At 32.9% G+C, this 20391-nt stretch overlaps 1 protein-coding gene across 1 annotated transcript; it reads right to left on the bottom strand.

Annotated features, from left to right (window-relative positions):
• Nucleotides 1-289: 289 nt before the first annotated feature.
• On the bottom strand, nt 290-2382 carry LOC140866935 (cyclin-D5-1). Its single transcript, XM_073271997.1, has 5 exons — nt 1949-2382; nt 1761-1847; nt 1348-1639; nt 1130-1263; nt 290-1016 (listed from the first exon to the last, which is right to left on the bottom strand). Exons 1-5 carry the CDS (start codon nt 2195-2197, stop codon nt 804-806), a joined length of 975 nt encoding a protein of 324 aa, XP_073128098.1. The 5' UTR covers nt 2198-2382; the 3' UTR covers nt 290-803.
• Nucleotides 2383-20391: the final 18009 nt, after the last annotated feature.

Here is a 20391-nt window from a genome sequence, read left to right as displayed (position 1 = left end):
TTTATTATTACAACTAAATCTTGAACTATAACCCTGACACACCAAAAATGAAGGGCAATCTTTAGAGGTCCTCTGGGAACTTCATGAATCATTGTCCCGAACACAAAAGATATAGATATCAACAAGTAATAAAGAAACTGAGCCAAGCATTCAAAAGCTCATTCAAAAGCCAGCAGTGTTCGACTTCCAGTGCTTTTACTGAATGGCCCAAATGCAGCAAAGATACATCACATCAAACAATAACAATATATCATTCCTCATTCCCCATCCACGCCTTTTAAGCCTCCCCAAATACATAGAAAGAATCTTAAGTCTCCCCCTTCAATATGTAGGGCATACACCAAAGTCTTTTGAATCATGTGCAACAAATCAAAGTTAAAAAGAAAGAAGGGAATTATGAATAAACAATAAGGTTTTCAAAAAAGCGATATGCACTAGTAGCATTCATTAAAACCAAACACTACTACTAAAAATGGCCTTCCACAGGCTTTAATGGAGCCTTTGGACATTTCTTTGGCTCTCACTCCCTCAACAACTGGCTTTTTTTCGCCTACTTTACTTAACTTCTTGCTCATCACTTCCAAGCTAAAGGTATACTTTTCTTTATTTATCCAAATTCCTCCTTTCACTGTTTGCTTGGTTGTCACTACTCGATATTTTTCTTGAATTCTTGAAAATGGAGCCCCCCCTATCAAACTTCAAACCATACCATATTTTGGAACTTCAGCCTCTCATTAAAGATCACAATCAATATCAAGAAAACCAAGCAATCTTCGTAACCCCTTATTATCAAAACTCACTCCTTAAGATTTAGGAACCTTATGCACAGAGCAATGTGGATCACCATCAGTATACGTTAGCCTTCGTTTCGTGCCAATCCCGATTGTTGTATCATCGAGGGCATCAATGGAGCTTGAATTAGTGGTTAACGAATTTCGGGAAATGTTAGATATGGGGGTCTTGGATTTCAACATTACAATCCCTTGTAGTAGACTATAACATGAAAATGTATCCTCCTGCCAAAATAAAGAAATTTAAGATAATCGTGGATTGAGAGAAAAGCTAATTCTTTATTTTACTAGTAATTAACAAAAAAATGCAAAAAGCATTGTAAAGTAAGGGAACTCACTTTTTCAAGGTACCCCCATGATGGGATTTCATTAATCTTCATCTCAAACAACTTTTTCGTTAACTGATTATCATAAGCAGCTAAAACCGCTGCTGCTGCGACGACGGAAGGTCGATGCTCAGATACATCAATCTCTGCATTAAAGAACCCAAAAATTCAGAAATAAGTTTCTTATAGGCACATCGAAGTACAAGACTATACAAATCTATCACGTTTACCTTCCATTACGGCCAAGATCAAATCAGTCGCTCGAGTTACAAGTTCTTTATGCCTCAATTCCTCACAAAACTTGGTGGTGAAATAACTGAGATAAGCAAAAGGAGTGGCACAACTCATTCTCCATTCCAATGTATTAAGAACCAGCAACTCCATTTTTTGAATCACATTTCCTTGGAAATTGTATTCATCTACATGATATTCGGATAATCCCGGTACTTCACATTCCTCCATTTTTGCAGCAAGGGATAAACTTGCGACTGATAATAATCGAATAGCCCACAATTTTTCATCCTATCAACATCAAGAACGTCCCCGAGTCACATAACAAACAGAATGATAAAATCTAAAAATCCCATCTCAAGAAACGTCTATATCAGAGATTTTAGCGAAATATAATCAAATCCACACTTACATCAATCCACCTTCTTGAAAAGAACCGATCAAAATAAATCATTGACAGATAGGCTGTACTTAAGTGAAATCCAAACAGACCCTTTGCCTGTATACACACAAGAATCCAATAGAACCATAAATAATCAAACAAAAAGTGAAGCATATTAGTACCAAGTAACACAAAAGAAAAGGGCAAAAAAAAAATACATCAAGAATCCATTTAATGGCATCCAAACGGGCGCATTTGAACCAGCTTCTCTTTTCCTTCACTGAACATTCACTCCCACTCGCTTGAAAACTGGTCTCCCTCTGTATTAGATTTTCAACATAATCACAATCGGATTCCGAAACAGGATAAAGCTCAAAGTTTTCATCTTTCTGATTATACTGTTCTTGCAAACATGACTCGTTTTCGTTACACAAAAGACTAGAGAATGGAGTTTCAAAATCCTCCATCTCGATTTTTCTCCGGCCTGCGCAAAAATACTGAGCAATCCCGGTATAGAAAAAGAGTAGAATTACTATAAATAATTGTCTCGAAAATTAAAAAGGCTGGGGTTGAACGGGCGTTGAATGGTGAAGAGATTGAGGAAATCTTGATTCCAGAAAGCAAGAATTAAGGTTGTAAGGTTGAGGAGTGGTGTTCTGGTGCCGCCAAATTTAGCGCTTGGAACATATTATAGAGTTTTTATTTATTGTATAATAAATGATTTATATATATAAATGATTCAAATATTTATTTTTCTAGTTAATTAACTCAATAATTTAGATTCATCGATTCGTAATATGATTTCTCGAATTACGTAAATATTGTATCGAATTAGCAAATCTTTTCCATAAGTGATTGAGAGCACATAAATGCTGACTGGGGAATGAATGTGGTTAGACTTATTTTTTGATTGAAAATGAACAAATTATCAAAATACAAATAATATAAGATAATATGTTTATCTCAAATTTTATTTTATAGACAAATCAAACAAGAATAATAATATGACTCATATGTGGTTATTTGCGAAAATGATTTTTTTTTCCGTCTCCATTATTATTATTATTTTTTTGTCGATTAAATTTTCAAAGTTTGAGTTTGATACATTAAATTTTAATTTTTAACTATTTTGATTCAATTACTAATGTGTGACAACTTGAGCTTGACATGTCAATATTTTCTGGTGACACGTAGATAGTTGGACCAAAATAACTAAAAACTAAAATTTAGTGTACCAAAATCAAAAATTAAAATGTTTATTGACCAAAACAAAAAAAATGAATAATTTAATAGAAAAAAAAAAGATTTTCCCGTGATTATTTCGTGTATGTATGTATATTTTTTTGAGTAGGTCTCTCGTGAAACGATCTCATGAATCTTTATCCATGAGAGACGGGTCAATCCTACTCATATTACTTTTGACATAAAAATAATATTTTTTTATAAATAACTCAAATAATATATCCATTTCACGAAATTAACCTGTGAAACTGTATCACATAAGTTTGCTTTTTTGAAACTAACGCATCGAAAAAGACAAAAAATTCAACCTCTTTATGTAATCTTACACTTAAATTAAATTTTATAATAATTAATTTTAAAAGGTAAGATCTTATCTTTTATCTTTAATTTAATTATCATTATATTTTTCTAATCCACCAGTGTAAAATGTATTGTCAAATTTAGATGAATCATCAGTTCATCACCCATTTGTGTTTCTAAAATTAATTATTGCCTGAATTGGTGCACTAAAATAAATAGCAATAGATGCAGGATGTGAAATAAATGAATTGGTTACTATATTTTTTAGAGAGAGAGAGAAAAAAAAAAGGAAAAAAAGAAAGAAATCAGCCTTTGTTATCAATATGCTGATGTATAATCTTTTCTATTTTTTTGTATATAATAGATATGAACTTTTTTATATATTTGAATGTTATTAAAAAAAAATCCAAAAAATTGGCCAAGATGGTTGATCTAACCCTATGATTTGTTCAAAAACAAAAATGATGCGAGGATAAAAGTATAATAATAAATATAAATATAAATTAATTAATAATATATACATATATATATATATATATATATATATATATATATCTGTGTGTATGTGTATACATATGTAGGTCAGTGGACACAAGATCCAAAAACTGGATAATTTATGATACCCAATTGGTGGGAGTGGAGTTATATAAGATGGCAATGATACTGTATAAGTATAATGACAAAATAAATTTTATTGTTCATTGAATGGAATATATATAGTATGAATCAAGTGTACATGGCATTTATATTATATATATATATATATATATATATATATATATATATATATATAATTATATTATTATTATCTATCTAAAAATGTGAATAAAAGGGTAAAGTTGTACAATTATGAATCTACAACTTTATCTTTTTACTCTACACAAATTTATGTAAAAATAAATACATATAAGGATATAAATGTAAAAGTTAAATATTGGCTAGTACATAAAAGTAATATATTATATTACTTATCTATATCATACCAATTACAAAAGTGTGAACCAAGGTCAAAGTTTTTCATTGTGTATTTTCAACTTTGTCATTGGTTATTACACACTTGATAAATTCTATGAGGATACTTTTGTAAAATCAATTATTATGATAAATTCAAAATTGACAATGTGTGCATATTAGATAAGGTTCCAGTTTCCAAAAGATTGAAATACCAAAATAATTTAGTTTTTATTTTTTTATAGATAAAGTGAACATATTTTTTCCACAAAAAATTTAATTAAATTAAATACTTATTCAGTTTCCTAAAAGATTGAAACACCAAAATATTGTAGATGGAATGACATATTTTTTTCAACAAAAAATCTTATGTATTTTAATTTGCTTAAGAACCTATTGAAGTAAATAATTATATCATGAGTTCATAAATATAACAAAATATCATATTTTTAAACGTTATTAATATATATATATATATATATATATATATATATTACACATCGGTGTTGAAATAAATCAATTCATGTGGAGTCAAGTTTTAATCCAAAAAATAAATAAATAACAAACCAACACACAAATATCATATATCTAAAAGTTGAAATTTAAAAATTAACTATTTTTCCTCTTCAAAAAATCTAAAAACTATAAAAATTATTTTATGAGACGATGTTACAATTATCGAAGAAATATTTTTACAAGAGTTGGAGATGAATATCTTCAATTATTTTTAGCAAAATTATAAGATTAATATTATTTAAATATTATTGAAGTCTGTAAATATATCTATGTTAATCAATATACTACGGGTTAGTTAATAAATCAAAAAAAAAGAAGTCTAGATGGATGACACGTCTCACATTAAATTAAAGATCTTGTAAAAATTACGTTGATGAAAATTTTCAATCAGATGAATAAATAATGAAAAATATGCAACAAAATGGTTGAGATAAAATATGGAATGTTAACATTTGTAATTAAAGACATTTAAAATTCAATCAAAAATTTCAGCAATGAGAGCATTGTAAACAAAAAGAGATCAGTAGATTTTGAAAAACGAGAAATCAAAAAGAAAATAGGATTTCCAACAAATACATTGATCGTTAACGATACCGACATACAAGTAATGGAAAACGGTAACATACCAGAATGCAGATGAGAATGATGAAATTATTGTTTTTCTTTGCAAGTAAATTTTTTTAGCATAAAAAAAGAACGTTTGATTAAATAATAATGATAAAAAAATGCCAATGATTGATAAAGATAGTATCACAAGAATTGTTATTAAAGATGATCATGATAATAATGATTCTTTCATTGAGAATAAAAAACACATGATATGAAAAATCGTTAGAGAGAAAAAAAATCCCAAATATAAAAATATTTGACGCAATAATTTAAATTAATGTTTAGAATGCATTATCTATACCAATTTTTTTTCATAAATCAATAGTGATCAACATATAACATAGAAAATTACAAAGTCATGTTTAATATAATTTGATTAACATATCTCACTTATTAACAAATAAAGAATAAATCATACATAAATGATATAGAAAATAAGACGAATTCATGGTTCGAAGCATGTAATAATTTCTCAAGATTAATAAAAAAAATAGAAAACTCGATCGAGCTATAATATTTGCATAAATTTCAATATCAATATTGTGTTAATGTAAAACTACAATAAGCGTAACACTTATTTTTATAAGCTTACATGAATTATTGATAATGTCTTATTCTAAACTGTTAATGTGGATGTAAAATAATCATGACCGTAAATAATACAAACATTGAAATTGCAAGTGTTACATTGTTCGAAAATATTGCAAATATTTTTATTAGTTGCAATGTCGAAGATTATATTGATTATATCACTAAGACATGTAATAATTTTTTTTATTTTCAAAAAGTATATATTATTACCAAGAAAATCATTTATTAACTGCGTGTTAATATCTTCTCATCTCAATTAATTTATTTAACAACGTTTATCGACAACAAAATATGTTTCAACGTGCATCGCACATGACTTTTACAAATATATATATATATATATATATATATATATATATATATATATATATATGACCATTTGTTTTTTAAATATGCATACTACTAATATTGTGAAATAAACAAATTAAAGGGTGTACTGGTCCAGTCAGTACCTTTATTGTAATAAACTTAAGATGAAAAAAATGGAAGTTCATTGATTAATAATTTGAAGCAATGCTATAAAAGAAAAGATTATGTGGTGAAGTTCAAAGTAGATTAATAGTTCGATTAATAATTTTAATGTACTAGCTAATTTAAAAGTGTATCAAATAGTGAATATTTTTCTTTAAAAGAAGATTTCATTGGGGAAAAAAAATGTGAACCTCACATACATTGAACCATTTAATGAACTTTTAGGACAATGTCTTTAACAATCTCGTCTCCTCTTAGTACTTAACATGGTGACAATTGACATTGTTATTCCTACATCTTTCGATTTTTTTCGTCCCCGCGCGCACACATATATAAAATAATAATAACAGATGATGATGTTAGTAATAAAAAAAAAGTGAATGATGTATAAATTAGGGATGGCAATGGGTCGGGTATGGGTAGGATATCGCATCTCCATCACCATACCCATTTATTAAATTCATCACCATACCTGATGCGAACATGGATGGCTCACATGTTGTTCAAGTGGCCAAGGATCCGTTGGAGTTACCAAGAGGACCAGTTACAAGAGGCCGAGCTCAGAAGTTCAAGGAAGCACTTCGATCTTTGTGAGACCTCGATTCTAAACAACTAATCTTGGATTAGACAACAATTAAGCAAACACGATCCAAGACTAAAAGCAAGAATTTATTATTATTATTATTTTTTTTTTTAAAAGGGGGGTGCGCCCGAGCGGCTAAAAACTGCAGCCCAGGCGCCTCCCAAAACAGCAACCTGCTGTTTGGCTCGAAGGGGTGTGCGCCCGGGCGGCTAAAAACTGCAGCCCGAGCGCCCCCTGCTGCAGAACTAGAAAACAGCAAAAAAACAAGGAGGCTCGACTCCAACACTTTCAAAACGAAATCATGCATTACAACGCAACTCAAAACGTTAATACACATGCATACTCCAATACAAGGTAGTTCTAAAGTTATACAATCTCGAACTAATAGAACATGCTTCCGTCTAGCTTATTCAATACAAAACAAGTTCGAATACGATCTAAATTCGATTACAAACTCGAATTCTAAAACAACAAGGCCTCACTCTATCAACTCTTCCACCTATCCATGCAATCTCTGACTCGGTCCTGCCCCACCTGTTGCAAAGTACACATACAAACAAAGACAACAACCGGATAATCCGGTGAGAATACAATTCCCAGTAAAAGAGACAACATGCTATATCAAATAAACATATCAAACATGATATGCATCAATTCACCTCGTATATCAACTTCAGATATAATTCAAGTAATTCATTCAAGTACTGAATTAAAATGATATGCATGTCTTTAAAACTTTTGGATTATCAGACTCAGATAATCAAATGGAATTCTTCTTTCTTTCTTTCTTCGGTTTGGGATCCCGAGGTTAAAATATCCAACAATCACACCGACTACCCTCTCGAGGTGGATGAGGCATATTTTAATCCTCTAGACTTTGGAGCATTATAGAGAGTGTTTCTCGACAATTGGTAAAAATCTGCTAACCAATGTCACTCAACTATAATCATCAGATCGTCTAATTCAAAAAGAATAATCATTCGGCTCAATATGAATGCATATGTCATCTCATGCATTCAATCATAAATTCAATAACCAATTCAAATAAGCATTCAATCATGATTTCAACTAAGCATTCAATCATGATTTCAAATAAGCATTCAATCATGCAAGTATGTGATTTCTTTGGAACACTCGAATCCAGTCTAATTCGAGTTAATCATTCCATACAAGTCTAAGTCGTCTTTTACCTTATTCGCTTCGAAGGTACTTCAATCTGAAATCAATAATAAGGATAATAATCAATATCCAATAAAATTCATTCAAAACACAATCAAACTTCTTCGATTGTTAAAATAAGAAAATCAATACTGTACCGACTTCAATCTTCCAAACTGACCAAAGTTGTTATCTCACAACTCTGCTGACTTCAATTCAATCTATCAGAAGAATTCATAAGGATCAATATCGACATCAAAATCTCAATCAAACTCAATACGATCAAAACATCGCAACGATATCCAAAACTCAAACTGACGGCATAACGGCTATATTCTGACAAACCGAAAACGCAGACAGCATAATATCAATCAATAAACTCATTCCAATCAACAAACATCAATTCCCAATCAATCCCAACACATCTCAAAATCCCCAAATTTCGTAAATAACTAGAAAATTCATATCAATTCCGATCGTCGTTAGATCTTCGAACCGTCTTAGATATACTATCACAGCTATCTCATAATCATCCTTTCCGAATATAAATCAATTCTAAAGACATCCAAAAATTAAAACCTCGCAGAATCGAAAGAAACTTACTTCCAAACGGAGCACTCGTCACTGTGATCGTATATATCCAGTCTGAAATCAATTCTATCGGACGGATCGATCAAAAATGGAAATCCCAAAGCTTGAAATTGCAATGGGGCGATTTCCATGGTGGAGGAGGTGGAGGGGAAGGGATTGGAGTGAAAAAGAAATTCAATTGAATCTTAAATATCTAACAAATTCATTTATTGCGTTTTAGTCCCTGAAAATTCCAAAAATTGCATTCTAGTCCCTGATCAAAATCGAATCGGCCCTCGACTTCTAAAATCTTTGATTATCTCAAATAAAGTCCATTAAGATAATTTTGGGGCGTTACAATCTTTGATGTTGAAGTCACAATGGGGTGTTGGATTTTTTGATATTCCGTTTGGGGGATGTTATAATTTTATGGAGGTCAAAGGAGTTCAAGAAAGTGAAGAAATTGAAGCCCAAGGTCGAAGCTACAGCGCGCCCGCGCCTGGAGATCGCGCGCCCGTGCCTGTTATTTTCGAACCAACGGCGCGCCCGCGCCGTGTCCTGTGAATTTTGCGAACTATCGGCGCGCCCGCGCCGTGTCCTGCGCAACTGTGGCGCACCCGCCCCGACGTATTTTACACAAACCGAAGGTGTTCGTGTGTTTGCGAGATATTATGCATATTTTGATATGTTATGCTATTTTTAAAGTCTTTTATTCCTACTAGGAAACTTTAGGAGATATCTTTGATATCTTTTTGATTTATTGTGCGTTATCTTTCAATATTTTGGGTTGTAATATAAATACTACAATATTCATTATTAATAAACAATTAAGATTTCTGATTATTGATTATTCAATACAAAATTCTCTCTAAAATTTTATCAAAGCTTTTGATTTACCCAAAATCAAACTTATCAAAGTTTCATAGCTTTGTGGCGTTTGTCAATCGATTTTCAATTGGGTTGTCAAAGAAAGGTTCCTTTGAAGGTCTAATTGAATCTTTGATTGTTTTCATCGTGAATTCTCTGTTGCTAGTTACAGGTTCAACTAGAGGTGGAGATTCCAAAATCTGTTACTTGTTTCAAAGTCGGGACAAAATCTTTGAATTCTTTTGTTATAGAATTGAGGTGCGATTCGTTGAAATCGTGTTGCCTTTCATACATAAGATTCATATTATTTGGTATCAAAGCAAAGGTTTGAAACAAGTAAGTTTTCACATCTTTGTGACTATCTGTTCTTCGTGTTCTTCGCGTTCTTCGTCCTTCTTCAAGTTATCTCGAAAAATTCAAAAAAATAAAAAAAAATATAGAGTTGAAATCGGTCAAAAAAAAAAAAAAGTAGAGACCGAAAAAAAGCTTCAAAAAAAAATAGAAGAAGCAAGATAACTATTGGACAATTTTCGTTCTTGTTCATCCTTGGGTGCAAGTCAAAATTCGAGCATCCCTAAATTTCTTCTTCTTGTTTTTGTCAATCTTCGAGAGTCAATCTTCAAGCGTCTAAAAGTTGTGAACTTGAGAGTTTGATTCACTTTTACACAAAGCAAAAACCTACATAAATTTTGAGTGGAAAGAAAACGAGTGTTGGAGTGATTCGTTTGGAGTGATCTGTGAGAACTTGTGTGAGGAATTTTACTACTAACTTTTTTTTTCTTGCAGGTACCATGAATCCTAATAAAGATGCTAGTGAAAGTGTGAACCAAGGAATTTTCAAGGTTCAAATGGAGGCGTTGATGGGACAATTTACTAGGGTGATGAGGTCGGAGTTGGAACCTCTTCATGAGCGGATGAGTAGATTGGAGGAGAGTAGTGGTAATGGAAAAAAAAATAAAGATAGGAAGGGGAATAATTTTGAAGGAGATGAGGAGAGTTTTGATGAGAATTGGGATGGAGAGAGAAGAGTACATGGGGGTAGACATAGGCGAGAAGCAGTACGAGAAAAAAATACGGAGTGCAGTAAGGAGGATGGAAATATTAGTAGTATTAAAATAAAAATTCCAGCATTTCATGGGAAGTCTGACCTGGAGGCGTATTTGGAATGGGAGAAGCGTGTGGAGTTTGTGTTTGATTGTCATCACTATTCTGACCTTAAGAAAGTGAGGTTGGCAGTGGTTGAGTTTGTAGACTATGCGTTAATCTGGAGGGATCAATTAGTGACCACTAGAAGGAGGTGTGGAGAGCCGCCTATTGAGACGTGGGAGGAGATGAAGTGTGTCATGAAGAAGCGGTTTGTGCCTAACTATTATTATCGTGACATGTACATGCGATTACAAACTCTGAAGCAAGGTCCAAGAAGCGTGGAGGATTACTACAAGGAGTTGGAAACCACGATGATCCGGGCCAACATTGAGGAGGATAATGAAGCTACAATGGCCAGATTTTTGTGCGGTTTGAATAGATAAATTCAAGATCAAGTGGAGCTTCGCCACTATTTTTATTTGGATGAGATGGTGCAGACGGCCACGAAGGTGGAGCAGCAGCTCAAGAGGAGAGGAGCTGGTCGACTTCCTACCGGTGGAGGATCGTCGACTCCTTGGCGTCCAAACGTTGCAAAACGGGAGGACAACAAGTCGGTATCCAAGCCAAAATTTGACACCAAATTGGAGGAACCAAAACAAGGGGGTAAAGGTACACCTGAAACTACTAATACTCGTTCTAGAGATATTAAATATTTTAGATGTCAAGGACTTGGTCATATTTCTAGTCAGTGTCCTAATAAAAAAAATATGATTATGAATTCTGGTGGTGATATTGAGTCTGAGAGTGAGGAGGAGGAGAATTATGATGTTATGCTTGCGTTGGAGGATCCCGATGAAGAGGGATATGATGCGGTGGTTGGAAAATTGTTAGTGACTAGGAGAGTGTTGAATGTACAACAAAAGGAGGAGGAAGAAACTCAAAAGGAAAATTTATTCCATACTAGATGCTTTGTGAATAACAAAGTATGTAGTGTTATTATTGATAGTGGGAGTTGCACTAATGTAGCGAGTTATGAGTTGGTGGAAAAGTTGAGTTTACCTGTTATAAAGTATCCTCAACCCTATAAATTGCAGTGGTTTAATGATAGTTCGGAGGTGAGAGTGCATAAGCAGGTGGTGGTACCATTTTCCATTGGTAAGTATGTAGATGAAGTGTTGTGTGATGTGGTGCATATGCAAGCTTGTCATATTCTGTTGGGTAGGCCGTGGCAATTTGATAGAAAGGTGATACATGACGATTTTAAAAATCGTTATTCTTTTACCTTGAAAAAGGAGCCTATTGTATTATTACCTATGACTCCAAAGCAAGTGTTGGAGGACCATCTGAAAAAGAAAGAAGAGGCCGAAAAAAAAAGTGAACAAAAAAGTGAGATGACCTTAGAAAAAAAGATTGAGAGAAAAAAAGATGAAAAAGAAATTGAGAGAAAAGAGGCCGATAAAAAAATATTTATGGTCCAAAAGAGTGAGTTGCGAGAGATTTTACATGTGCATACTCCACTTGTGTTGATTTTCTATAAGGAGTTTCTTCTTAACACAAGTGATATAGCCGGAAATCTTCCGAGTACTGTTGTTTCTCTTTTGCAGGAATTTGAAGATTTCTGATTATTGATTATTCAATACAAAATTCTCTCTAGAATTTTATCAAAGCTTTTGCTTTACCCAAAATCAAACTTATCAAAGTTTCATAGCTTTGTGACGTTTGTCAATCGATTTTCAATTGGGTTGTCAAAGACAGGTTCCTTTGAAGGTCTAATTGAATCTTTGATTGTTTCCATCGTGAATTCTCTGTTGATAGTTACAGGTTCAACTAGAGATGGAGATTCCAAAATCTGTTAATTGTTTCAAAGTCGGGACAAAATCTTTGAATTCTTTTGTTATAGAATTGAGGTGCGATTCGTTGAAATCGTGTTGCCTTTCATACATAAGATTCATATCAATACCCATACCCATACCCATCGGGTATTGAATTTTATCCCCATCCCCATACCCGTCGGAGGATCGGATATCCATACCCTACCCATATACCTATTTATCATATCTACTCCATACAAATACATTTTTTCAAATTTGAATTATTTTGATAAAACTATACTTATTTACTAGATTTTTATACCAAAATTTTTAAGAGAACAATAGAAAAAATAAAACATAGTAGAAAATCTACAACCTAAAAATTATACTCCCTCCGTCTCAATTATAGTGTCCACATTTCTTTTTTTGCTTGTCCCAAATATATAGTCATATATCATATTTAGTAATACTTTTTTATACTTTTTTACTAATATACCCCTATTAACTACACTTTGAAAATTGTGCAATCATTTTTTAATACATTAAACAGGGATAAAATAGGAAGTTTATATAAAATTTACTTTTCCAATAAAGTTTTCTTAATTCGTGTGAAAACTAAAACAAGACAACATATATGGGATAGATGGAGTATAAAAAATAAAACTCCTACAAAATAACATTAGATTTATACGAATAATTTTCATTGTTCCATCCAACTAACATAATTCAACAAAAAAATTAAATTAGCTTTTAATTAATATAAATCAATATGCGTATATATATATATATATATATATATATATATATATATATATATAATCGGGTATCGGGTCAGGTATGAGTAGGATATTACTACATCCTCCTCCATACCCATATACGAGATCCCCATACCTATTTATTTAATCGAATCCAAAACACGCCTCCATATCCTCCTCCATTCGGGTCGGATATCGGATTCCCATCGGGTTCGGAGAAAATTATCATCCTAGTATAAATATTATGATTTTAATTGTAATGAGGAATGAATTAGTTGTGATATGATTGGTGATGGGTAGGAGCGGGTTCACGTGAGCCAGAAGCTGGACCACCTCCCTGCATAAGCTGGGAATTATCATAATTCATACCAATACGCTCCCCCTTCTCTTATTTATTTATTTATTTATTTATTTATTCATTCATCGATCATATTCAATATATATATTTATAAATTATATATATATATATATATATTATTGCACCACCCTCTATTTATTTCAACTCACATTTTATGTCATGCACATATAAGATTTATTTATGATATCGTAAAACAACTCACACAATTTTGTTGTCTCTACATTTTAAACATTTTTCCGAAATGGAACCTGAAAAAATGGGTGGAAAATGTATAAAATTTTAGATGGGGTTTGGATATAGTCATTTTTAAACATTAAAGGGATTAAATGGGGAATATATTTTTTTAAAAAAAACTAATCTTGAATATGTCATTGATTTTTTTTTTAGTAAAGAATATTATTTTGAGATGGTATTATTATCCAGACCAATTTTAGACATGTTATTATTTATGCCGCATGGGACTGTGTGCAAAGATTCTGATTTCTGAACTTTGACTGAGAATTACCTAAACAAGATCCCTATTCCCAATTTTGACTGATTATTAAATTTGGGTTTCTTTTTCATTTATTTATTTTTTATTATTACTATTTTTTTTTTCTCTGCATTAACGCACACGACAACACATATATTATATATTATATTTATATATACATAAATATATGCTGTATTATGGTTTTACGCTTTGCAGCTGCTTCTCTAATTAAAAAAAAAGTCTCATTTGAAAATTATTCATCTTCTTTGCTATTGCATTATTATTATAGTTCTAAATTATGTAATGTATTGATTTTTTTTAACTGATTTAAAGACAACAGCATCATCATCACAAAATGTAACGCATGCCCATTTGCTTATATAATAAAGAAGCCTATTGGAGTACGTTATTTAATCACTTGGAGAATTATATTCTGAATTATCCCACAAAATTATTCCAATATTTTGTATCCGATTGGTTGAAATATATCTTAAAATGACATTTCTCTAATCAATATTTCTTTTAAATTTAAATGTTCCATTTTTTAAAAAATGAAATGTTCTTCGTGCTACGTACTACTAATTTATGTAAGATAAAAATGAATAATATTTATTATTATTTCACATATTTAAAAAGAGATGATGTGGAATGTGACCAATGTGGTGGTCATGCACTTAAGAGTTAGGGGAGTATTTATTTATGATGTGAAATTATTATATGTTTTTTAGCAGTGAAAATTGATGAGTGGGATGAAATTAATAAAGTTCAATTTTCTTTGGCTCAGCCTTTTCTTGTGGGAGTTAGTTGAGATTTGATTTGACCCATCATGTTTTCTTTAATTAATTATTTTCTTGAAATGAAATGTCTCCCTATTCCTCAACCTCTATATTCTAAACACGTTCTTTAATATTATGTTTTCCAAAAATAAAAAATAAAAATAAATTATGCATAACATCCACACACAAAATGTCCCATACTCGAAAAGATCATGTTTGAGAAACATTAATTTGTATCCCAATAGCTTTAACTTTAAATCAAAAGAGCCAAAGTTTGGATTAATATAGCCGGACCTTGGCCGGTCGGAGTCGAAAAGTGATGGCTGTTATACGTTAATAGCTTATCTTGCTCAACAAATTTTGTTGAATAGATTCATCGAGTTGAAGTTGGTTGAAATTTATTTTTAAACGATTGTGTTCCGACAAATATTGAATAAATTGACTACATAATTGATTGGAAAAAGAAAACAGTGTTAATTGCTAACCTGGTTAATACTTTTACCACTAAAATGATCATATGAGTGCAACTTAAATTAAAATTCAAAATATATTAGACTTATTGTCTGGCTAGGAATAGATAATAGATTATTCTAGTTCAGCATTATCTATTCATCGTCGTCCCTTATAGTACATTATTTATTATCTTCTGTTTTTTTTTTTTTTTGCATTATTATTTATTCGCATCAAATCAGATGTCTATTATTGGCCTTTCAAAAATAATATGTCGACTGGTGGAACATGTTATACATGCATACATATACACACACATGACACATATATAATATAATTTCAAATTAATGGGAAACTTTATTTTAAAAAAGGTAATTGGTAACTATTTTGATCCTTGTTTCATTTTTATTGTCAAAGGGCAAGCCCAATTCCGTCTCCTATTAGACCCAACAGTACACCTTATTTTAAGTCCGAGGCCACAAGGCATACAAGGCCCGCATAGGAATAAATAATCCCCAATCGATACATTCTACTATTTTATTTATTTTATTAAATATAAACTGTATTTAGTAACCATCTTTTTCAAAAAGGTAGTATGAACAACACAACAGTTTAAAAAATTAAATTTCGATTTATGAAAAAAAATATCATCAATCTCTATCAAAACCTTTTTTTTAGGGATCTTTCAAATTTCAAAGCCAGATGGATTTAAAAATTTGTGTATCAAATCATTTAAGTTTCTGTTTCGCAAATATTGAAAATTATGGTTTGAAATTTTAAACATAACAAGTCTGGATAAAAACAGTAGTTGGTAATTGATTATTTTGCAAAAAAATAGCGAAAACTTGAATCAATTTATATGCTTCGAAAGTGTGATGGAAAAAGAATATTTTGGGGCAAATGATTTGAATTTAAGAAATAAAATTCATGAAATGAAAATAAAAAAAATCGTGTGTGATGCTTACTAAAATAATGTTGTTTTTACCGATACTCGGAACTCACCTATGCCAATGCTGAATGCTCAACTCGAGAAGGACCTGAAACCACGAAAAATGTGTGAGAAAGGATCGAGAGGGTGTCCAAATGTAGTCATTTGTACACTCAAATTAGAGATATATGTAAATAAGTGAACATATGAGATAAGGTGTCCTAAAAATGAAATTGATGTATTATTAATGAAATTTACAAACTCGATATTTAAAGAGAAAAATATGCGAGACCGCGAGTATTTAGTAGTGGACCATGGACGTATAACTCAGGCACCTCTCAATTGGAAGCTCGCCCGTCTAAGCCTCTAAGATAAGCAAAAAGAGGAGCTCTTCCTCAAGGGGCGAGCCAATAGCCAAGAGCATGCTTGTTATGGGCGACCTCGCCATCTATACTCCTGAGCTCATCCTTAACTTCTTATATCATCCTTAGCTACTCTCAAATTCTTCAGCACATCCTCAGCTCATCCCGAACTTTTCAACACATCCTTAGCTTCTCCCTAGCTCCTTAGCACATCGATCTTTAGCTCCTCGACTATCCCAAACTCCTCAGCACATTTGTAAGGGAATAGGGGTTGCACATAAACTGTTTGAAGTGTTGTCACAAGATGTTGACCATACCTACAATAACACCTTGAGTAACTTGCAGCGGAATAAAATTAAAACGTAAATAAAATAAACAAGCAACCAAATAAATAGACTCAATATGATTTAAGCAAGAGTATAAAATACTCTTGCAGCGCCTCAGGGCAAAACTTCACTAGAAAACAAATCAAAGAGTTTTACAAACCGTAACACTAGTGATTATTGTAAAATTCAATTTCTCAAAACAATTGAGAAAATAAACCATAAAAATAACTCCTAAAAATTCTATTCAAAATAGAATAAATAAAATAGAGTAAGGAGTTAAAAATCTTGATGCCAAAAATTTGTATAGTCGAAACACTCTTCAATCAATGATCTTCAAGTGTTCTTCAAGCATCAAGTAACCTTGACCGATTTGAGCTTTCAAAGATCTTCAATTCTTCTGTCAATGTACGTGTATGAAGCTCTTGGGAAATCTCACGGTCTCTCTCTATCTCTCTTTTCTTGTGAACGCCTATCTCAAATAAATAGACCAAGAATTCTTCTTCAATATATTTTCTTGTAGGCGTAGGATTCCTTTGATTTGATCATATCAAATCTACATAAATAAAGAAATATAAATATTAGATATGATATGTTAAATATTCTAATCAGCTTATCAATATCGCAAATAGGAAATAAATTACATAAATAAAGATTACTTCATGTCCAAGAAAGACAAAAAATATTTAATAAACTCTTTTTCAAAATAGGATGATTTTAAGGAATAAAATATTCCTTTCAATCTCCCCCTTTTTGAATTTCTGGACAAAACATATTTAATTCACAAACATATCAACTAAACTCCCCCTTAATCAAAACTCCCCCTGAATAGATTCTCCCTCTAAGTATATCCAGATGTGTTGTCGCAAGATATTGGCAACATCTAGCTTATGACACCTTAAATCAGAAACCATAAGAGCAAGGAGAAACACAATCAAGAAATCATATCAGAGTTAAAACCACATAAAAGACAGTTTTGACTATGATCAGGAAAAAACTAAACAAATAATAAACAAAAATCTAAACTAGCAAAACCAACAAAAAAACTAAAAACGAAGATTAAAATTGATTGCTCTCAGATTCAGCTTCTTCTGCTTCACTTTCTTCTCTCCCTTTTTGTTCAGAAGGGCCAGCTCCGCTTAGTAGTGATTCATAGTGAGCCTTTAACCCTTCATAATAGGCTAGGTCAGCCTTTGCTTGTGCAATCTTCTACTCAGCATGCACCAATTGAGCTTGTATGAATGCAGGATCAACATCATGAGCAGTAGAGGGGGGTACAAAAACAGCAGTGGCAGAGGAGGTGTTGGCAGCACCTGCCACAACACCTGCGACATCAGCAGACTCAAACCAAGGAAGGTCTATCTTCCGATTTCCTTTGAGAAAAGCAGGTGCGATCTTTAGCAACTCTCCTGGAGCAATAAGTGCTTCATCATCATCCTTCTCAATCTCTTGAGATAGCAGCATAGAATAGATGAGTGATGGATAAGGCAGCTTCAATGTAGGTTGAGCACCATCTGCAAAAGCCATGACTGTGTCAAACACGAGTCGGCCGTAGTTGAATGCAATTCCAGTGCCAATAGCATACAAGACAGGGGCTTGATGCTTGGTCACCACACTGGAATTTTCGGATGGAGTCCAAGTCTTCACAGCAGTTTTATGGAGGACAGAGTAAAAATAAGTGAGCTTGGCTGCTGACAATTTCTCAGGATGAGCTGGGTAAACAGTGACATGTCCTCCAGTGATGACAGATGTCATCTCATCAGTGGTAGGCAGAGCAGCATCATCAGAGGCAGAAGTTTGAATAAATCCATTTATAATGGCAGGGCTGAAAGCGAAGATCTGCCCACGCACATAGACTTTCCCATACTTTATGTATCTAGGATCCTTCACAGCTTCAGTGAGATTGCAGTAGAACTCACGCACCAGTTCTCTGCAATAAGGACCAACAGTAGTAACAATAGACAGTATGTTCCTTACCTCGAAAAATCTCACCATGTTCTGAGCTCCATAGCTCTCAACATCAATGTTATGCTCCTCCAGAAACTCTCGATCAGCATAGTTCTCCCAGCAATCAGCAATCTCCTTGGAGTAAAAAACAGATGAATAGGAAGAGTTTACCTGGTATTCTTCGCCTAAGGTGTTGTCCAGGGTGTCGGCAACACCTTCCTCAGCACCTTCCTCTTCTTGTTCAGAGTCATCAAAATTGGACTCTTCTTCCAACTCCTTCTCAGCATCTGAATCTTCACTCGAATCAAAGCTGGAACTATCAGAAGGTTGAGGGCGGTTGTCAGCAAATTCTGCGAGAATCTCCTCGTCTGGTTCATCTTCAGATTCTGGGACAGGAGCAGTACCAGTGGATGTAGGCTTCTTGCCTTTAGACTTCTTCATTTTAGCCATGAACTGGGCTATTGACATTTCTTCTTCATCGGACAGAACAGAAGGAATAGTAGATGTCCCCACAACAGTAGGTACAGATGCAGGTGCATCTGTCTCAACAATAGTAGCAGCAACAAGTGGAGTTCCTGATTCAGTGGACTCACTCTCAGATGAATCAATTGATGATTTACTTTCAGCGGCAAAAGGAACCGGAATAGCTTCTCCAGATGGTTCCTGGGTACTTGAATTTCCCCTTTTTCGGCGTACAAGCTTGAAGTCTTCATCAGAGCTCTCATCCCCAGAGGTGAATTCAGTGTCCACCAGAGATGGTCTTGATGGTTGTCCTTTTCCACGAAATCGTTTGGAGGCAGTGTAATCTAGGTTGTATCCAGCTTGTCTCTTGGATCGGCGAGTTAAGGGTTTTGTGGGAAACACCTTATTCACCACGCTCATGTCTGGTAAATTATCTACATCGATGGCATTGCCAGGCTCTCCTGGAGCGATGGAGTCCAGAGGCACAGGTTCCTCGGCAACAGGAATGATTGCTTGCTCAACCACAGGGTGTGGTGATGTAGGTATCGTGACACCTTCCGCAGCATCTTCCGTATATCCTATCTCAGAACGAATATCATGTGAATCAAAACCTTTTCCTGCCATTAGAATGTGAAAGAGTAAACAGAGAAGAAATTTTAGGCAATAGAAAAACAGGGAGTACAGAGGATACAATGGTACGAAACAAAGCAAGGAGATAATATCTTTCCTTAAACAGATAAGCACACAAACATATAAGGCACCAAATCTTTTCCTATTCTAACTCGGATTCTGAGTAGGCCCCAACGGTAACAAAATTTTCAACGGTAACTATGAGGAGAACGGTAACAAATCCGATTTAATTTGGCAATAAATCTCTTCGATTTTCTCCGATAATTTCGGCCCAAATATTTCACCAAATATTTTCAAATTTAACTCCTCATCAGAATATAACACCACTGAAACAAAATCCAATCACATTCAAATTCAAAAATTCAGAGGATAGGGCAAAAATCACAAATTTTGTTCGATCAAAACTTTTAACCTTTTGGCTTAGTATATTCACAAATATGCAT

The sequence above is a fragment of the Henckelia pumila genome, chromosome 4, assembly GCF_033568475.1.
Source record: "Henckelia pumila isolate YLH828 chromosome 4, ASM3356847v2, whole genome shotgun sequence".
Lineage (NCBI taxonomy): Eukaryota > Viridiplantae > Streptophyta > Magnoliopsida > Lamiales > Gesneriaceae > Henckelia > Henckelia pumila.
The sequence above is the reverse complement of the archived record's forward strand: the minus strand, read 5'-3'. Positions and strand labels throughout refer to the sequence as shown.